The sequence below is a fragment of the Lutjanus erythropterus genome, chromosome 15 (genome assembly GCF_056507025.1).
Source record: "Lutjanus erythropterus isolate fLutEry1 chromosome 15, fLutEry1.hap2, whole genome shotgun sequence".
NCBI classification, from domain to species: Eukaryota; Metazoa; Chordata; class Actinopteri; order Lutjaniformes; family Lutjanidae; genus Lutjanus; species Lutjanus erythropterus.
This window is the reverse complement of record NC_139331.1, coordinates 31,823,434-31,841,297: the sequence shown is the minus strand read 5'-3', so window position 1 is coordinate 31,841,297 and position 17,864 is coordinate 31,823,434. Positions and strand designations below refer to the sequence as shown.

General features: G+C 39.5%; 1 protein-coding gene across 1 annotated transcript in view; it reads right to left on the bottom strand.

Moving 5' to 3' along the window:
• The window catches only part of LOC146314660 (exostosin-1), a 288,208-nt gene that overhangs the window by 30,721 nt on the left and 239,623 nt on the right, over nt 1-17,864 (bottom strand). The window contains exons 7-9 of the mRNA XM_084738257.1: nt 15,792-15,924; nt 7,050-7,168; nt 5,911-6,006 (exon numbers count right to left, since the gene is read on the bottom strand). Coding sequence (XP_084594383.1) covers nt 5,911-6,006; nt 7,050-7,168; nt 15,792-15,924 — 348 coding nt within the window. The remainder of the gene's footprint in view (nt 1-5,910; nt 6,007-7,049; nt 7,169-15,791; nt 15,925-17,864) is intronic.

Below are 17,864 nucleotides of genomic sequence, written 5' to 3'. Positions count from 1 at the left end.
CATGCAAAGATATTCACCCTCAGTCATCACCTATGATCTAACAGAGGTGTTTTTGGCATATTCATCTGCACAGACCCCACCCTCCACCCGTATATTCTTATTTTCTCATAATTTTGCTGTGCTCGGGACACTTTAGCGACCCAAAACATCACTATTTGACATCCTGGGAATGAGACACATCAATCTACTATTTTTCTGGTTTGTATACAAACAGCGACCAACAACTTATTCTACCTTTAAATTAAAGAGTTGATATTTAGGAAGAGGTGTGACTGTACTATTTTTCAGATGAACTGACCTGATATAAAAAATGGAAACAAACAGAATACAGAAGTATTGGAAAGAGATATGAAGGAAGTAAAAGGCTGCTGATGGAGTGTATCCACTCAGCATTACAGAGTACACACACTCATAACCAACAGCAAATTACTCTGCTGCTGCGCTCTGTCGAGGCAGATCACAAACTTTCTGTGTGTGTGTGTGTAGTTATTACAGTGGGAACAAACACAGCGAGCGCTTGGAAGGAAACACACTGAAGAGCATCTGTCTGGGCCGCACGACAATATACCACATGACTAATTATAGGACCATCGACGCTGCTGGATACAGACGCGCGCACACACTCACACACGTGCAAACTGCCTGTGAGGCGTGTTTTATTGTCACCGGTGGAAACATTGCTCTCGTGTTTCGAGGGGGACACATTTACATGAAAACAAACAGAAGCAATTAGAGCACAAAGCATCAGGATTACAGAGACAGAGGCTGGCGTGTGTGTGTCAGGGGGTTCAGTGGGTGTGAATGTGACAGAGTGCATTTTTAGGAAGGAGCTCAATTGTTTTAACTGTTATGAAAATGAGGCGATTTTAAAAAATGAGACAATTTTACCCTCTTAATGAAATATCAGATGACAGCTGTGAGATCGTGTGTGCGTGTGCGTGAAGACAGAATATTACCGCAGATGAGAACAATCCCAACAAAGTCACGCAACCAGTTTGACTCTAACTAACAATCAAACCTCATGTCGCTTCACCATCAAGAGTCTATTTAAATCTGAAATAGCGCTGGAATTTCATTAACACAGGAAAGAACGTTATCTAATAAATACACAATTCTTCTGTCAGTGTCAGAATTGTCTCTCTACGGCTGTTAACATAGAGAGGCCAGTTTAAATTATTACCATTACGACTGGTGGAGATCGCTTTTGTGTGTGTGCGCGCGCCTGAGTGTGTGCGCGATCAATGGACTTGAAGGTTGTCTGCGGCTCATGAAGGACCTTTGTTATTCACAATTTTTGAAAAAGCTTGAAAAACCTTGTGTTTTTTATGACTCGGCGCTGACACACAGGCATCATCTTTTCTGGTCATCCCATTCTTGTGACATCAACATGTCAGATTTTTCAAACTTGGCACAGATGACCACTCGGAGGATGAACTGATTAGATTTTAGAGGATGAAGGTGAAATGTCTGACTTTATGTCCATCCTGTTCTTGTGAAGGCCATATCTCAGGAACTTTTGGAGGGGATTTCTTCAAACTTGGTACAAACGTCCACTTAGACTCAAGGATGAACCGTTTAGATTTTATTGGTTAAAGGTCAAAAGCCACTAACCTCATTAAACACATTTTGGGCCATGACTCAAGATTTCACACACTAATTAGGACAGAATTTCTCACAAATATCTATTGGGCCTTTTCCACCGGTGCTTTTGGACGCTGAGCCGAACCGTACCCCGCCAAACTGCATTTCCATTATCAATTTTAGCGAGCTGTACTGAGCCGCCCCCAAGATGGACCTACTCTGGAGTGGGGGCAAAGCGACCCTGACCTGCCTCCAGTGACGTCTCGCCTGCCGTGGCCAAACCGTGACAAGAGTCCTTTCTCCCCCTTGACCAAGCGAGTATTGTGAGCTCATGTGGGTGCAGGAGAGCAGAGAAGCAGATGTTTCATAAAGTCTCTTTATATTCAGCTCTCAGTACGTTTGTGGCTTCTAACAGAATCTTGTTTTGACAGCATATGTTGGGGTCTTGATAAGGTTGGAGGAACTTTGCAAACCTCCACTGTGGTGGCATTGCAGTAGGTGCTTCATCATCTGTTGCCTGGTGGGGATCTGCATTCTGCTGCATTTTATTTTATTAAATCAAGGGCGCAGATCTCATTGCAGCTTAGGAGGTGACAGTGGTGAAATTCCTGAACTTAACAGGTTGGATTTAGCCTCAGGTCCTCTGATGTTTCGAAGGTTTATTATTAGTCAGCTCAATTTATGGGGATTATTAACATTAACACCCTCTGCTCCCAGCAGTCTTTTGAGTGGACAGACTGTTAAACCAAACTCCAGACAACTTCATGGACTCTTTCACCCTGGGATCTGCACCCAAGTGCTAAAGGACAATTTTGATGTACTGAGTTTTTCCAAATCAGCACTACTTGTATTTCATTAAAACTCTGTCAGAGGCCGCTGCACCTATTGCATCATGATCCTTTAGATAACCATTTTATGCATGTAATGTTTTTTTAACTTTGTCAATATAACCAGAGTCACAGTCGGCTGTTTTTTGTGCAAGACTCTTGCAACACAGTAAGTCACATCTTGTCTGCACCACATGACGTTCTGTCAGCAGAACAACGAGACAGTGTGAAAACAGCTAGTTAAAAACACGTACTTTAGTCATCACCACTGACAGCATAGAGTCATCACTCATGACAAAAACACACTTTTTAAGTGCAGCTATTGGTTGAACTCTGCATTTGAACTACTGTATATTTTATTTATGCTGGAGAGGCTGTCTGAATCAGGTCCAAATCTGCAACAACAGATCAAAGACACCACACACAACAAAGAATCTGGAAAGCTTGTGGTGCCCACAGTAATTAAAACAACAGATATCATGTTTATAGTAATATCCCAGATTTGTGTTTTAAATATGAACAATCTAAGGGAACATTTTTCCATTGTTTTTATGTATTAAGCAGTGGCGAACTCAAACTGTCTGAGGGGCAGGGGTGAAAAAAACATAAAAAGGGCACCAAGTGTACGTGGTGGGGAACCAGCATGCCAACAAGGTTTTGATGCACTTTATCATGTTTTGTCTCCTAGAAGGGCACTTATTATTATTATTATTTTTTAAAAAATGAAAAAGCACTGTGATCCAATTAAAAGTAGACTTGATCAAAATGGACCTTCCTGATGATTGTAACTGCCATTTGCCATCACTTTATTATCTTAACGCATGTTACTGAAAACATATACATGTTTATACATGAGTTAACAGGACATCTCATTTCTATTTTCTCTCATCAGGAAAACAATATAGAACATCTTAGCCTACTTCATAAATTAGACAAAGTTAGACTTTTGTCCTCTCATCAGTAAAAGAATACCCACATTTTAAATTCTTTATTAAATTAGCAGAATCTCTTTCAGAGCCTTTCATTTATTTGGCGATCCAAATAAAATCTCCTGTGACTCGCCTGTGGGTCTCTCTGGGAATGACTGCTTGAAAATGTGTGATGCATTGTGAAGCACAAAATACGACAACCCAGGACTGCTGAGCACCTGAAGTCGTGTATCGAGCAAGAACGGGAAAGAATTTCACTTTGAAAACTTCCACATTAGTGTTCTCAGTTCCCAAATACTGACTGTGATGTTAAAATAAAAGGTGATGCATCACAGTGGGAAACAAGCTCCTGTCACAACTTCTTTAGAACATGTTGTTGAGTGTATATTTACAAAAAAGTTTATCAGTTTTAACACTAAATATCTTCATAATTTGAATGTGGGCTGTTTTTATTTACATTTTACCAGAGTCCCAACTATTTTGGAACTGGGGTTGTACTTGAAAATTAATTTTGGGAGCTGGCGCAGTGTTTAAAGGGGAGCACATGATGCACCATGGGTGGCCACTGCACCCCAATGGCTCCACTTGGCGACAGGCCCGAACCAGATGGTGTCACACCACCCAAAAAAAGAAATGGTGTTAAATATTAATGTCAAAAGTTTCACAAGTCAAAATGTCCACCGTGAGGACAGCAACTTGGACAGTTTTCAGGAAGGTAGCCAGTAAAGACTCAGGTGATTTTCTTCTTGGATGATTTAACATTTTTGCAGATATTTGTAGAAAAAAAAGAGGTGTGAATTTTTCCACCCTAGCAGGTGTGACAAAAGTAACAGAAGACAGTCAGGGTGATGGCAGTCTAACACACACCCACACACACTCCTGCAGAGAGGTGAAATTAACTAAAATAATGTGAAAACACCTGCCTGAAGGTATTTTGGGAACATTAAAACCCACCTGACTTAACTGGTTAAAGCTTGTGTTCCTTCTGTACAGTTTGCAGTGGATACCACTGACACGGACATATGTCACTGAAAGTTAAGTGGTTAAATTCAAAATAAAGCAGTTAAACTTTCTTCTCATGGTCTGTAAAAACAGATTGTCAAAATTATCAGTAATTATCAATACCAATGTGATAAATTTATCAACTATTGCTCAGCTCTATCAGCAAAGACTCAACATTGTGCTTCAAACAATATTCACAGGCCTCCAAAAACCAGATGCAAGACAGCTGTGAGCAGACAACAGAATAAAAGACCAAGTATTTATGAGTTCCACTTAATGCAGACTGGTCTGCATCAAACAACCTAACATGCTCTTTAGACTGTGTACTTAAAGAAGATTAATAAAAGCCAGAGAGAGTCTGCGGCATGCTGCAGTAATGCAGCAAATAATTTAATTTTCAGTGACATTTTGAAAAGTTAAAACTGACTGATACATTTCAGCCTGAATGAGCTTTAATCAAGGTCCATTCTTGTTTTTCTTTGGCTTGTAATATAATAACAGCCCACAAGAGTCTGAACAGCTGGTGTTCTCAAGGGTATTTGCTTAATTTCCTGAATCATTTATCATGTAGTGAAGCTCTGAACGGTGCAGAATTCCTCCTCGAGGTTACTGCAAAACTCTAAATGCACATCACAGGATCGTTTTAGCTCACTTTTAGCCTTTTATCATGATAATCTTGAGGTTTTAATTTAAGATTTTGTTGATTTAGTTTGAATTTATCTTAAGCCTAACTATGGATATGTTTAGGTGAATGCTCAGGTGACATTTTGGCTATTTTAAACTCACAGCTAAAGACTGAAGGTGATCAGACTCAAGCTTTCATACCTTAGTTGTTAAATGTGTTGAAAAAATAAGAATCTTCTATCTCAGTGAAGTTGTGCAATATCCATGAAAAGCTTTTTTTTTCCAGCCCCTACTTCTTACAATTGTTTTCTGGATGCATTTTAACTTTCAGATAATCTTTGTTTTTAAACATAAATTTTATCAATTTAAAGGGATAGTTCAGATTATTTGGAGTAGGGTTGTATAAGGTACTTATCCACAGTCAGAGTTTTACATACAGTAGATGTCGATCAACACATCCTGTGTTTGGAGAAGCAGAGAAGAGTACCAGCATGGAAGTGAAGCCATGTGCTGCTGTGAACAGGATCAGCAGCAAAATGTATTTTTAAAAACAGCTGGTCAACCGCTGCCTCGCTGTTATTGTGTGACGTTGGTGAATCTGACATAACCTTTGACACACAAACAAACTAACAGATCAGGGCAGTGGAAGACCAGCAGCTCCCGGAAACTTGAAAAGATTCAGTGACATCACCCACCCTGTTCTTGATGTCACCTCTTTTGTGTGTTTAAATTTTTACTTTCTAGTGTCTTAAAGTTTAGGTTTGTGGTGTTTAGAAAACAGCCCAAAGCCAAAGGGTTGGTGCTTCAATTTCTGGTTTAAACCGCCGACAAACTTCAGCCAAAGTACCTTTGAGCAGACCTCTTTTTAGAAAGGCGAGATGAGTGTCTTCACTGCTAAGCAGCATCTTTTAAATACATAATGGATGCAAAAAGCCAGCAGCTGTTACCTTGGTCTGTCCTTCGATGACAGTGAGAGGCACGCTGGTGGAGGGCCACTTGTTCCGAGGAGGTAAAGGCTTGTCGCAGTTCCATAAAACCACAATCTGTACAGGTACAAAGACACAGATTCAGTTAATATTATGTGACCATCCACATCTTTATAAATTACTGCCTGCATAGAGGTTTTCTGGAACAAGTGGTCTATTTCACAAAGTATAAAGAATCTATATCAGGATACATCTTTCACTTTGTCTTTTCTTTTCCACACAAAGACACGCAAGAGAGTAAACAGACTAATGTTAAAATGTGTCTGTGTTACTTCTACTGATATTTGGTGAAATTATCAGAAAGTCATGCAAAGTAAAACAGCAATGAATGTACCGCAAGATCACGGAATACACAAAGTGTTTGTCGGATTCCTCTATATTTAGAATATTTACACTGTTTTACTTTGTCATCAGACAGCCTTTTCTGATGGAAAACTGCTGTTACACTGCTCCTTCCAAACCAACCAAACTTCACTGGCAAAATCAGCAATTTTACCTCACAGGATACAGGAGTTGTTGGTCTGCTGCGGACTAAATCTGTTTGTTTATTTGTATTATTTTGCGACTTCAGTGAATCAGAACTAACCTTTTAAAACACAGAAGTTACACAATAACACAAACAAACCAACTGATCAAGACATCAGTAGACAAGAAACTCCTGTGTTCTGTGAGGTAAAATCAATGATTTTGCCTATGGAGTTTGGTTGGTTTACAGAGAGTGAAACTGTGCTTGTATAATAGCAGTTTTTCCCTTGGGAAAGGCTGTCTGTCAACAAAGTAAAGTGTTGAAAATATTCTCAATATAGCGTACACTTAAACTGATGTTGATTTTTCAGGCAGACCTTACTTTAGTGGCTAAAATATGTTTTGTTGCCACAGCAGCAGCTTAGTTATCGACCAGCATCTACTGTAGGTAACTCATGCAACACTACGTCAAATAATGTGAACTATCCCTTTAACTAAAAGATAAGGCATGTTACAAATCCTTAAGTATCAACTCCTGTTGATACTGTGTGTAATTTCCATTGTGTTTGACTGGCCATATATAATACTGTTTGTTGTCCATTTCCATTTTCCTTTGTTGCAGACACATTCCCCACCTGTGCACAGAACTTGGACTTGGCTACAGCGATGATGAGCTTCACCACAGGGGAGATCTGGGACTGCAGAGGAGTAACCGTGTGGATCACAGCTGTGAACTGCTGTGAGGGACTCTTACCTGGACACACACACAGACACAGACACACACACACACACACACACATACACGCACACACAGACACACACACACACACACATACACGCACACAGAGACACCCAGAGTTCAGAAACAGTTGTCATGAGCAAACTGTATTTAGGTTTTTAACAGAGATTTGTGCAGATGTAGCTCTCCATAAAGCTCCATAACGGTTAACTGGACACAGGCTGCTCTGTGCTGCACCCGTCATCCATCTTTCTGACAGGATATAAACCCCCAGTCCCCATGACTGAGCATGAGTAAACATGTCTAATCCAAGAGTGAACAGTTTGCTTCGAGTGTCTCTTTTAGTGAACTGTGAATCATGCTGATTTGTTCCTATAAAGGAGTAATTGTTTTTTTTCTTCTAAAAGCTCACAATAAAGCAGCTCTTGTTAGTTACTTTTTTTTCCCATTTTATTGAGGAAAACAAATGAAGCAAACAGGACAAAAAGAGAAATTATGGAGCGGAACCAAACTTTAAATTACTACCTTCGATAAATGATCCCCAGCATACGGTACAATGGGTAAATGGGGTTGAGGAAATTGATTCCCCCTGTGGCAGCCTGTGCCAAAGAAATGTATCAATATTGTAAAGCATCGGCTTCTACGATTGGATTTTATTTTCTGAATATGTTTTCTGCTCCATAATAAATTAATCCATTCATGTACTACTGTCTTTAAATTGAGGAGCATGCGATGCAAAACTAACGACCTGTTACATGACGTGTTTAACACCATTCACTGTGTTTACATGCACACTAATGGTTTTATTTTAATCAGATTACGGTGATTATGTATTGCCTTGTTTTGATACTGTAAACAGTGTAATGTTCATGATCGGTGTTAGAATAATATGATTAGCACACAGTCATTGAATTTAGATGAGAGAAAAGATCTCACACGGAGCAGCACAGCAACAGTATCTTTGTTTCATGTTTACTGAGGACTGCTGGTGATTTAATGCTGATTATTAGTGTGATTATCAAACAAATCATGTGGATTTAGGATATAAGGAATGACCAGACAATTTAATTAAACTATTTATTTGTTTTTCATGATAAACAGGTAATAACGTGCATGTATTTTTTTTTTTTTTTTCCTTTTTTGCACCATCAGACGGGACGGAGATGTAAAATTTTCAATGCAACAGCAAACAATGAGACTCAGGAAATCTCGATGTCATTTTTTATCAATTTAATATCAGCCATGCAGACAGATTTTCAAAATCATCTTATTTACTGTCAATATCTTGATTTAAAATTATCTCTGGTCATGATTTTGGGGCCTGATTACCAATGACTGATCACCGGACGCATCGGCCGATACCAATCACCATCACACGGTGTATTTGAGGTTTTTCTTGTTTTAAAAATTCATCTTGTAGAAGGATTTATGTATTTAATTAATCTTAACAGCATTGGATATAAAGCATAAGTATAAAACAACGCAAGAATGATCACAGTGGTATCTGGGGACCCGTTGTACAAGAATAGGTTGAGTTTACTGATAACAATTCATATTTTTTTCAATATTAGAGTCATTTAATTAACTAATAGCATGAGAAACAGGTTACAAACTCAACATTTTGTGAGCAAATCACAAGTGACCATAAGAAGAGCTGGTACTGATGGCACATAAGAGGGCTTTTGTACATTTTGTTGATTAAAAACAAATTAAACTCATATTTTTCTTTTATTTTACAGACTGGAACTTTTAACACATGCACTGCATACATAACTAACCTCATCATATATTTCATGTTGTTGTTCATCCTATTATACAATCTTACACAAAGCCTGGAAAGGAGTTGTATCCCACAGTCCCTTTAGACCCCGATCAAGGTGCTTTAATGTAGCAGCAGCTCTTTCTATTCCTATCAAATCACTAAACTCTTCCAACAAGTTCCTGTCTTCCAATTCATAACATTTTCTGTTCATCAGCAAGGCGACCCAACGTTACACATTTCATTGTCCTTAGAGATAACCCATCTGTACTGTCCTCCTCCTGTTTAGGATCTAATTATTAAAATTATTAAAATGTCTTTAAATGACACCAAAGGGGAGTAGAGACTCTCAAAATAGTTTTTTATTACTCAGCTATTTTTGTACAAACATTTATCTGCCACTGTTCTGGATGGTCTTCTGAAAATCTAATTAAAAGGTGTTAATTTTCAACCCTTCCACTCTGTAATCTGATTGGCTGATTGGCTTTTATAGAGACCAGACGTCTCCTCCAATGGACTAGCTGCACAGCAGACATTTTGACGTGTCACACCAGAAAACTCACAGGTGTATTAATGACCGTTGCATCCCACTTAATGGAGGTCCCTCTGTGGTGCATGCTGGTTCACTGACACTGTGACTGGGACACTTAATGGAACTGAGCTGTAATTACTGTTATTAAGTCCACCTGTGTTTTTCCTGCCCTGACAGGTCAAAATGTCTGCTGTGCGACCAGTCCACTGTCGGGAGGGGTGAATATGAAAATTCCAGTAGTCTGAGTCTGGTTTAACTGTGTCTTTTTTTTGCTGAAAACACCTTCCTAGTGCGGCCTGAACCTGGTGACAGTGAACCAAAACAGTAACGCTGCGGGCTGTGAAACCAAAACAACGAGCTGAAAGACGCCGACTCTGTCTGCCGAGCTGAGAGGAACTGCAGAGTCAAGTGAGACCTCTCTGTGGATTTGTCACTAAAAACAAACCTTTTCACTTTACACAAACTACCATTAAGAAGTTAAAAATACACAATAGGTACATTGGGGCAGATATGGGAACACGCAATATTCACAACAGCTACAGAAGACCAGGACTGCAGGCACATGGCATGCCAAGTGTTGGGTGGGTGTGGGAATAAGGGAATACACATCCTCATGGATAAGTGGAGCCAGAGTGCTCTTTAGTGTTGCTCTATCCATCTCTCTGACACCGGGCCCCCTGACCAGCCTTCTCAGGTGGGCTTAGCGGTATTTATGGAAGCACGAGGTCTGCCCTTGTGGGGGGTCACAGAAAGAGGCTCAGTCCTTCTGTTTCATCTGCGCTTTTCTGAAAAGAGCCGTGTCACCACGATTTTTATTAAAGCCTTTCTTAGGACAGCGTTTGCACTGAAACTGCTCTACTAATTAGTACAAGGCAGTTTTGGTAGTTCAGATGACTAAAACAACATATGCTTGTACGCTGCTCTTAGTGTGGGTCGAACAAAACATTGGGGTTGCTGATGGCAGATGAAACACTGATCATATTAAGAAGTCGTAGTCTGTAGCTGATCTGAAGGCTTCAAAGCTTCTACTGTTACCACGGTAACCAACGTCCAAATCAGTATTTGAAGGCTTTTGTTTTTACTCACTTGTTTTTTTTTTTTAAAAGAGGAAGGAGACGTTGCATCAGCTGCGCTGTAAGAGAATAAAAATACTGATAAAGAGCAAAAAAAAAAAAAAAAAGCGCTCCTCTGTGGTCTCAAAAGTTAGTCTCAAAGTTTGCACGCTTAAAAAAACAGGCGTGTGCACTTGATACGAGTGCACAGGACAGTAGCCCCGAGCAGAAAAGCGTCCTCGCGAGGGAGCACAGGGCCATGATGAGAGCGAGCTACATCCTCCCAACTCGCTCGCAACCGTCCAACACTTGTTCACTCATCAGTTTGACTTTTGAGACTTTGGAGGCGGAGATGGGATCCCCCCCCACCCCCCCGCCCACCTTCAGAAGGCAAAAAAAGTTCACGACCTGCCACCCCACCCCACAGTAATTTTCAGTCATTAAAATTAATTGGAGCAGCAACTAATAAAAAAGGACTGAAGTTGAATTTTAATGACTAAAGATCAGCATGATAGTATCAGCAAACTTTTGTTTATTTCCCTACATAAATTATATTCATTTAACTCTGTTTGACTCTGTTTATTCACTGGCCATCCGCAGCCCCCTGCGCCCCTCATTTCTCATTAAACTTATGATCACATTAATAGCAATGTAATAGCTTTGAATAGTCGTGGGTAATTTTCCCTGAAGCTTCAAAGCCCCAAAAATGATATTTGGGACAGCTCAAGTAATATGTAAATACTAATATTAAAAAACTACTTTTATATCTGCCTCTCTTCAGTCCCAAAAGCACACCTTGAACAAATGTGTCTTCAACCAAAAGAGATGTGGTTGAGGTCACATTTGGGTCACTAGTCCACCTGGCTGTCATGTGTCATGAGCTGTTAGAGTCACATGAATCAGTGTGTGAACGGGTTTTAAACTGCTCAGGAAGGGAAGGGATCTCAGGATGGCATTGAAAGATTTTTATTTTTTTTTCAGTAGAAGCTGGGGTCTGGTGAGTGCATATCTTCCCGTATTTTGCGACTGTCTGCAGGCAAGTGTCAATATCTTATTACCCTTCACTCTGTTGCATCTGCCGGTGTCATTAAAGAGGTATTGTATTGTCTCGTACTGGCCTGTCGACCCTAAAACAAGTAACCGACAAAAAGCAGCAAACTGTTGAAGAGGTATTCCCAGTGAGAGCAAAAGAATCCAATGTTCCAACGCAAATGAGTGAAAATCGAATTAAACTTCAAGCATTCATCCCAGCCCTCTGGCATCACTATCTTTGGAGTAAAGGGTTTTCTTTTTAGATTGTGAATTTCACAAAAATGAGATGAGATCACCGCCAACGGCTGATTATGGTAGAAGAAGAGAAAAATTGCATTTTCAAACTTCTGCAATTAATGGATGAGACTGGATTACCACAGGAGAACTACCCGTGGGTTAATATTACAATAGTAGGTATGCACCATATTAACAAAAATGCACAAAAGCATTCAGGTTTGGCTTTAGCTATGTCATATGGAGTTTTAAAAATGCTGGAGTGAATATAAAACCATTAACATGCAGTCAAAATTTATTGCATTGTGTTTGTTTAGCTGAAATAAAATGAATATAAATGGAGAAGGGTGGAGAAAAGTAAGAAAAGAAAGAACGGGCTCAACCATTTCAGCACCATGGATGTCAAAAGAGATGCATGGTCTAAGTGTTTCAGGACCATGGAGAGAGACGGAGCTGCAGCTGCGTCTCAGTTCAGGGACCAGAAACTCCAGAAGTTTAAATCCCCGAGAACCGAAGTTTTAAGGTGTCCAAGACTATAATAGTGCATCTGGGTCATTTATACTCAACAGAATAAATACAAGATTTTTCACCTGGAATTTGCCCACAAGATGGAAAATACCGATGGGTAAGCTCTATAATATCTAAATATACAGTATGTGCTGTGATTTTTCACTTTATTGGAAAAAGTCTCTAAATGTCAGAAAAAAATAAAGTCCAAAGTGTGTTATTAGCTCAAACAATGACAAAGTTCAAAGGCTTAAAAAGGAAAGTGAGTCTGAGGAGTATTCTCATCTTTTCTCATTATTTTCTTGACAAAATTTAACAAAAAAAACTAAAATCACACTCCATGAGCTGCACATTTTGATGTGTGCACCAGAAAAAGGTTGTGTCATCTTGACTGTAACTACTGTCTGTGATGCTGCACAAAATCACAGCTTTCAATCTGTAAAAAACAAACAAAAAAGCAAAATTTTATTAGTAGCATCTAGAAGTGAGGTTGCAGATTGCCTCACCCTCCCCTTCATGAAGGAGAGTACTGCTCCCTCTGTACTGCAGATATAAAAGGCTCACTGTAAGGTAACAACAATACAATGATTCTTATTTTAAGGTGACTATACATGAATGAAAACATACTTATAAATACTATATTCTATTTCTGCCCATAGATCTCACACACTGGGCCGACAAGTCTGCCTCTAAGAAATGTCTGCATTTCAGAAACAGCAAATAGCAAAAAAGGCCTACATATTTATGTTATGCATGATCTCAAGAGGAAAATAATAATTAGTAGCAGTCGCAGTGTTTCACCTCCTTTTTTGACCAGGGCAGGCTCACTCTTCAGAGTGAATGTATGTCCTTACTGGTCCTGGTGCAGCTTTAAACCCAGTTGAAAGAGGATTATGGTATATTAAGTATTGCTTGGCAAGAGCTGTTGACGTGTGCGTGAGCGTATGTGTGCCAAATCAGCCAGATTCTCAAGAGGAAACACACACACACACACACACACACACACACACACACACACTCCACATCCCTCATAACGGAACAACTTTTCACAAACTAAAGTAAAGATGTAAGTTGAGCCATCAAATCAGGATTTCTTACAGCTCCTGAGGCCACTGCGGCTGAGCAGTAAGTCAAACTTTTTCCAAACTATCAGGCAGAAGCTGCAACTGCTTTGCCATCAAAAGTTATGGGAAGGTAGCAGAGTGAGACCGTCGTACAGACACGGCATTGACGACAAGTTATTCCCTGAGCAGCAGCACTGGAGATGGCAGCAGCTAAAATAGTGATTCACTGCGGTGGCATAAACCTGAACTGCCCCGTCTTTCCCTCCTTCTATCCCTCTTTCCCTCCCTTCTTTTTTCCTCCTAACCCTTGTGTCCACTATTCCTCAGAGAAAGACAAACATCGATCTGAGTTACAGCCGCAGTCTGTTGAGAATCACTCCAGTCGGCATGCATTTCTATACACACCCACGTATTCATACACACACACCAGGCCACTTGCTGCCTGCAGTTTTAAGTTCCTGCTTCAACTGCAGTTCTCAACATATATTTTTAAATATATTATTACACATTTTCTTATTTTAATTGCAGTTTCAGTTGATAATATGCAATGCAATCTATACTATGGATTGAACTTGTATATTTTCTGCTTTTATGTTTGCTGAATGTCCTGAGATAAAGTCCTGTCAGCTCAATAGCTTCCAGGCAAGCTCTCCGTGGCAGAGGCTTACAGCTTACTTGGAATAAATTTAAGAAAATCTTGGAACTTGCACAACTGCACTGATGAAAAAAAAAAGAAAAAGAAATTTCAGTACATTAACAAAAAAAATCTAAGGACGTAGACGGCACATGCTGATTGACAGGTGATCTCTGGCAAGAACAGAACAGAAGCACCACTGCAATTTCTTAGTGCCAGAGATGAGAAGAGCAGGAGGGAATTGAGTCGAGTGACACTTAAACACCTACACCCTTCTATCGTGCTCCAAAAAGAAAGTATAATGTTGCCATGGAGTCGTTTTTTTTAGCTGTGGGGAACAACTTGAGCCCTGTTTTTTTTAGGCTATATTCGTTTACAATTTTAGTTTCTGTTTGCACCCATGAGTGCACAGACAACTATGACTTGATTACTCTGATATCAAAGCTAATCAAACCTATAAATGTGATGATTCTGGGGTTGTAATTATACTTTTATTATGCAGTGTGTTATATTACTTCTAAACAAATTTATGGGCACACTGGTCTGAATCAAATGTTTCAAAGCTCAGTGTTGCCAACTCTTACAATGAAAGAAGCTAGAACTAGCTCTGCTTTCATTTATGTGAAACTTAGCGGTTGTGTTGGTTGCAGGAGAAGGAGAGATCACGTTAAGCCATATGAAAGGTAGACAGAGAAATCTCACTACGGTTTCGATCCAGAGAAAGTCTCAGGGCATCAAAAGAGGTGGTCTCAGTCCAAAACAAACTGAACCAAAGTTCGGTTTGTTTGTTGTAGTGTGACAACAGTTTTTGGATGGTTCAGACTTTGGAAACAATTACAGGAAGTTACGACAGGATTTCATCAGAGACAGAAGGGGACCAGATGTTTAATTGACATCTAAACGGAACAAATGTAAATAGTGTCTCCTCAGAGTGAGAGCGTCAGTGTAACCATAGAAACGTATTACACAGGAAGTGGCATCATCCTGCCTGCCACACGGCCACACTGACTGTCTGCACACGGCGCGAGAGAGGAAGGAAAGACCTGCCGCTGTTTGCAGAATAGGTCACTAACTTTAGTCACTTTTTAGAAATAAAGTTACTAAGAGGGTATGATTCTAGATTGCTAGATTCTAGCAACAAAGTTATTGTTGCCATGGTAACTATGGCAAAAGCTGATAAAGAGCAAGATGGTGTTTAACTAGTCTCAAAACCTGCACACATGAAAAAAAAACTAGGTGGATCCATGTGATATGAGTGTGCAGAACAGGATGGAAAAACTGACCTTGGACTTTGGGGGCAGGTATAGAACAGACATCCCCTTGCTGAAGTTCTGACTACGAGCAGGTAATTCTGACTGAAGCTTTGAAGTCCAAAAAAATTATATTCAGGACAGCCCTAATTTAAAAATATGTGCATCATGTCTGTGTGTTCAGATCTGACTGATTTATTTACTCAGAGGAGTAAAGATTTTGACCCAAATTGCGGCTAAAGGGCGCCAAGGGTTTTCAAGTACCTTAATTACCTCCATGAGCTGCGTATCACACCCAGTGATGCAGCTCCAACTGTTGACCGTGTTGATAAATGGGCCAAATCAATGAGGCCAAACCACTCTGACTAAAAACCTCAGAAGCTGGAGCCATGCACTGAAAATGATATTATTTTTGGGAGCAAGGAAACTAATGATGTATAGTATATTAAAGTCACATCTTTGTCTAGTTTTCACATCTATATGTTTCATAAATGTTTCCTCAAGCTTTTTGAATTGGTCATACGTCGATAAAATAAAATAAAATCTAAGAAAATCAGATGGGATCAACACTTACCCAGTATGGCATAGTAAAAAGGGAACTGGGCAGGGTCAGTCGAGTACTGGGGGAGTGCATAGAGACCACCAGGTAGGGAATTCCACAGCAACCTGTTTCTGGACACATGGGAGTCCACACGGTCCTGGATGATCTGGACGAGAGGAGGAGGAGGAAGGAAAAAGAGGAGACGGAGAAAAGAGCATGTGAGGAGAAAGACAAGGAAGAAAAGAAGGATTTGAGGTAAAAATGAAAAGGAGATTGAATGGAACAAGAACAAAATGCAAAAACATGAAGGCAAAAATAAAAGCAGGTGCAGTTGAGAAAGAGGGAAGAAAATATGAGGCAGAGGAGTGAAGAGAAAGTGTGACAAGAGGAAAATAAAGATGTGATTAGTTTAATAATATAAATTTTTACTGTTTGCCTCTTTATTTCATACACAAGTACTGTGCAATATCATGTTCAAAGAAGACTATGTAGCTCAAAAGTGGGAAATTATGAATTATTCAGATAAACTGAGGGATTTTCCTTCGTGGTTCAACAAAATTTACCAGATTCTTTAACATTTTAAAAACAATTGTGTCAGCTTAAAAAATGATACAAAGCTGAAAATAAGGCCAGTTTTTGAAGTATGAAAAATAATTGAATTTTAAGCCTATTTAGGAATAAACAAAGCTGCAAAAATAATTCTATTACTATTATATTTCTATTTTCCACTATCATGTCGCATCCAGAAACAATAAATTGGCTGTATGAGCACCAGGACACATCATACGACTCATTAAAAACTAACACAACCTTCCTCGCAGTGGCCCCTTTACACTTCCCACCGCTACTCCAGACACGCTCGAAAATTTGGAAATAAAAATAGCCAGCTGTTCAGCTGCTCAGCCGGTGCTTGGGGGACTCTTTGTAAGAGGACTGACTCCACAGAACAGACCCTGAGACACTTGAACTGCTTCACTTGGGGCATCAACTTGCTCCCAACATGAGGAGTCCATTAGTAATTTAGCTAATATTGTCCGTCTGGCTTGTTACCAAAGGTCAGGTTAGTTGGTTGAGTGTTGCGAGTCTTCAGGGGGCCTCAGAGGAAGACCAGTGACACAACGTCCACCTGCTGCTGGGCCTCTGAATCCACCACTGTCTAACATTCAGCAAGAAGGATGTCATTTGTGATCATATTCTGGCATTAGTCATCATTTTAAAATGATATAGTGATGTTATAAAGGCTTTAAAATATAAATCTTTGAGGACTCTGTTCACATCAGACGTGAAGAGCAAAGTCCAACATGTAGAATGACAATGGAGTGAATCTGACCTTTGTCTCATCAGGTCCTAGAAGTCTTTATATTTGTCTCTGATTAGTGCAAATCCAGAGCGTTTCCTACAGAGGACAATGTCTCAAACTCTGTTGGTGCAAAAGGAAAATGCCGAAGAGGAAAAGCAAATTTCTCCAAACAAACACATATAAAGAAATCACTTTGGGTTCAAACAGGACTTCCATTTCTTTCCAGTATTTTTCACATTTCTTGGTAGGGTGTCTCACAGAAAGAGTCCACTCAGGGATTGAAGGAGACTCTTTCCTAAGCCATTTTCTGGTTATTGCTTTTTTACTACCTGCTAGCAGTATTTGTAAGTGTCTGTCCTGTTTTTTTCAGCCCAGTTGGTGCATTTCCCCAGTATACAACGCTGAAATTAAAATCGAGCTCCGGGCTGATTATAGATCTGATCTCTGTTACCACATCTGTCCAACAGGAAGAAATATTAAGACACTCCAAAAAAAATGTGAAAACGACCAGCAGACAAATAACCACCCATTCTCCAGCACTGTCCTTGTTCAGGATTACTACTTTTGTGATTTTTAATCTTTGGAGTAATAAAAAAAAAAGCCATCTTCTTCAGCTAATATTATATTAGCTTCTTCTCCAACCTTGATTTAACATACATGGTGGAAAAAAAACTCTTTCCAATTGTAAAGATGAATAAATCTTAGAGATCAATTTCATGTTAGTAGTCAGTAAATATTTTAATCCTTTTTATATATTTATTTATAGTTACAGATTTATATTGTTCCATTAAAATATAATCTATGAA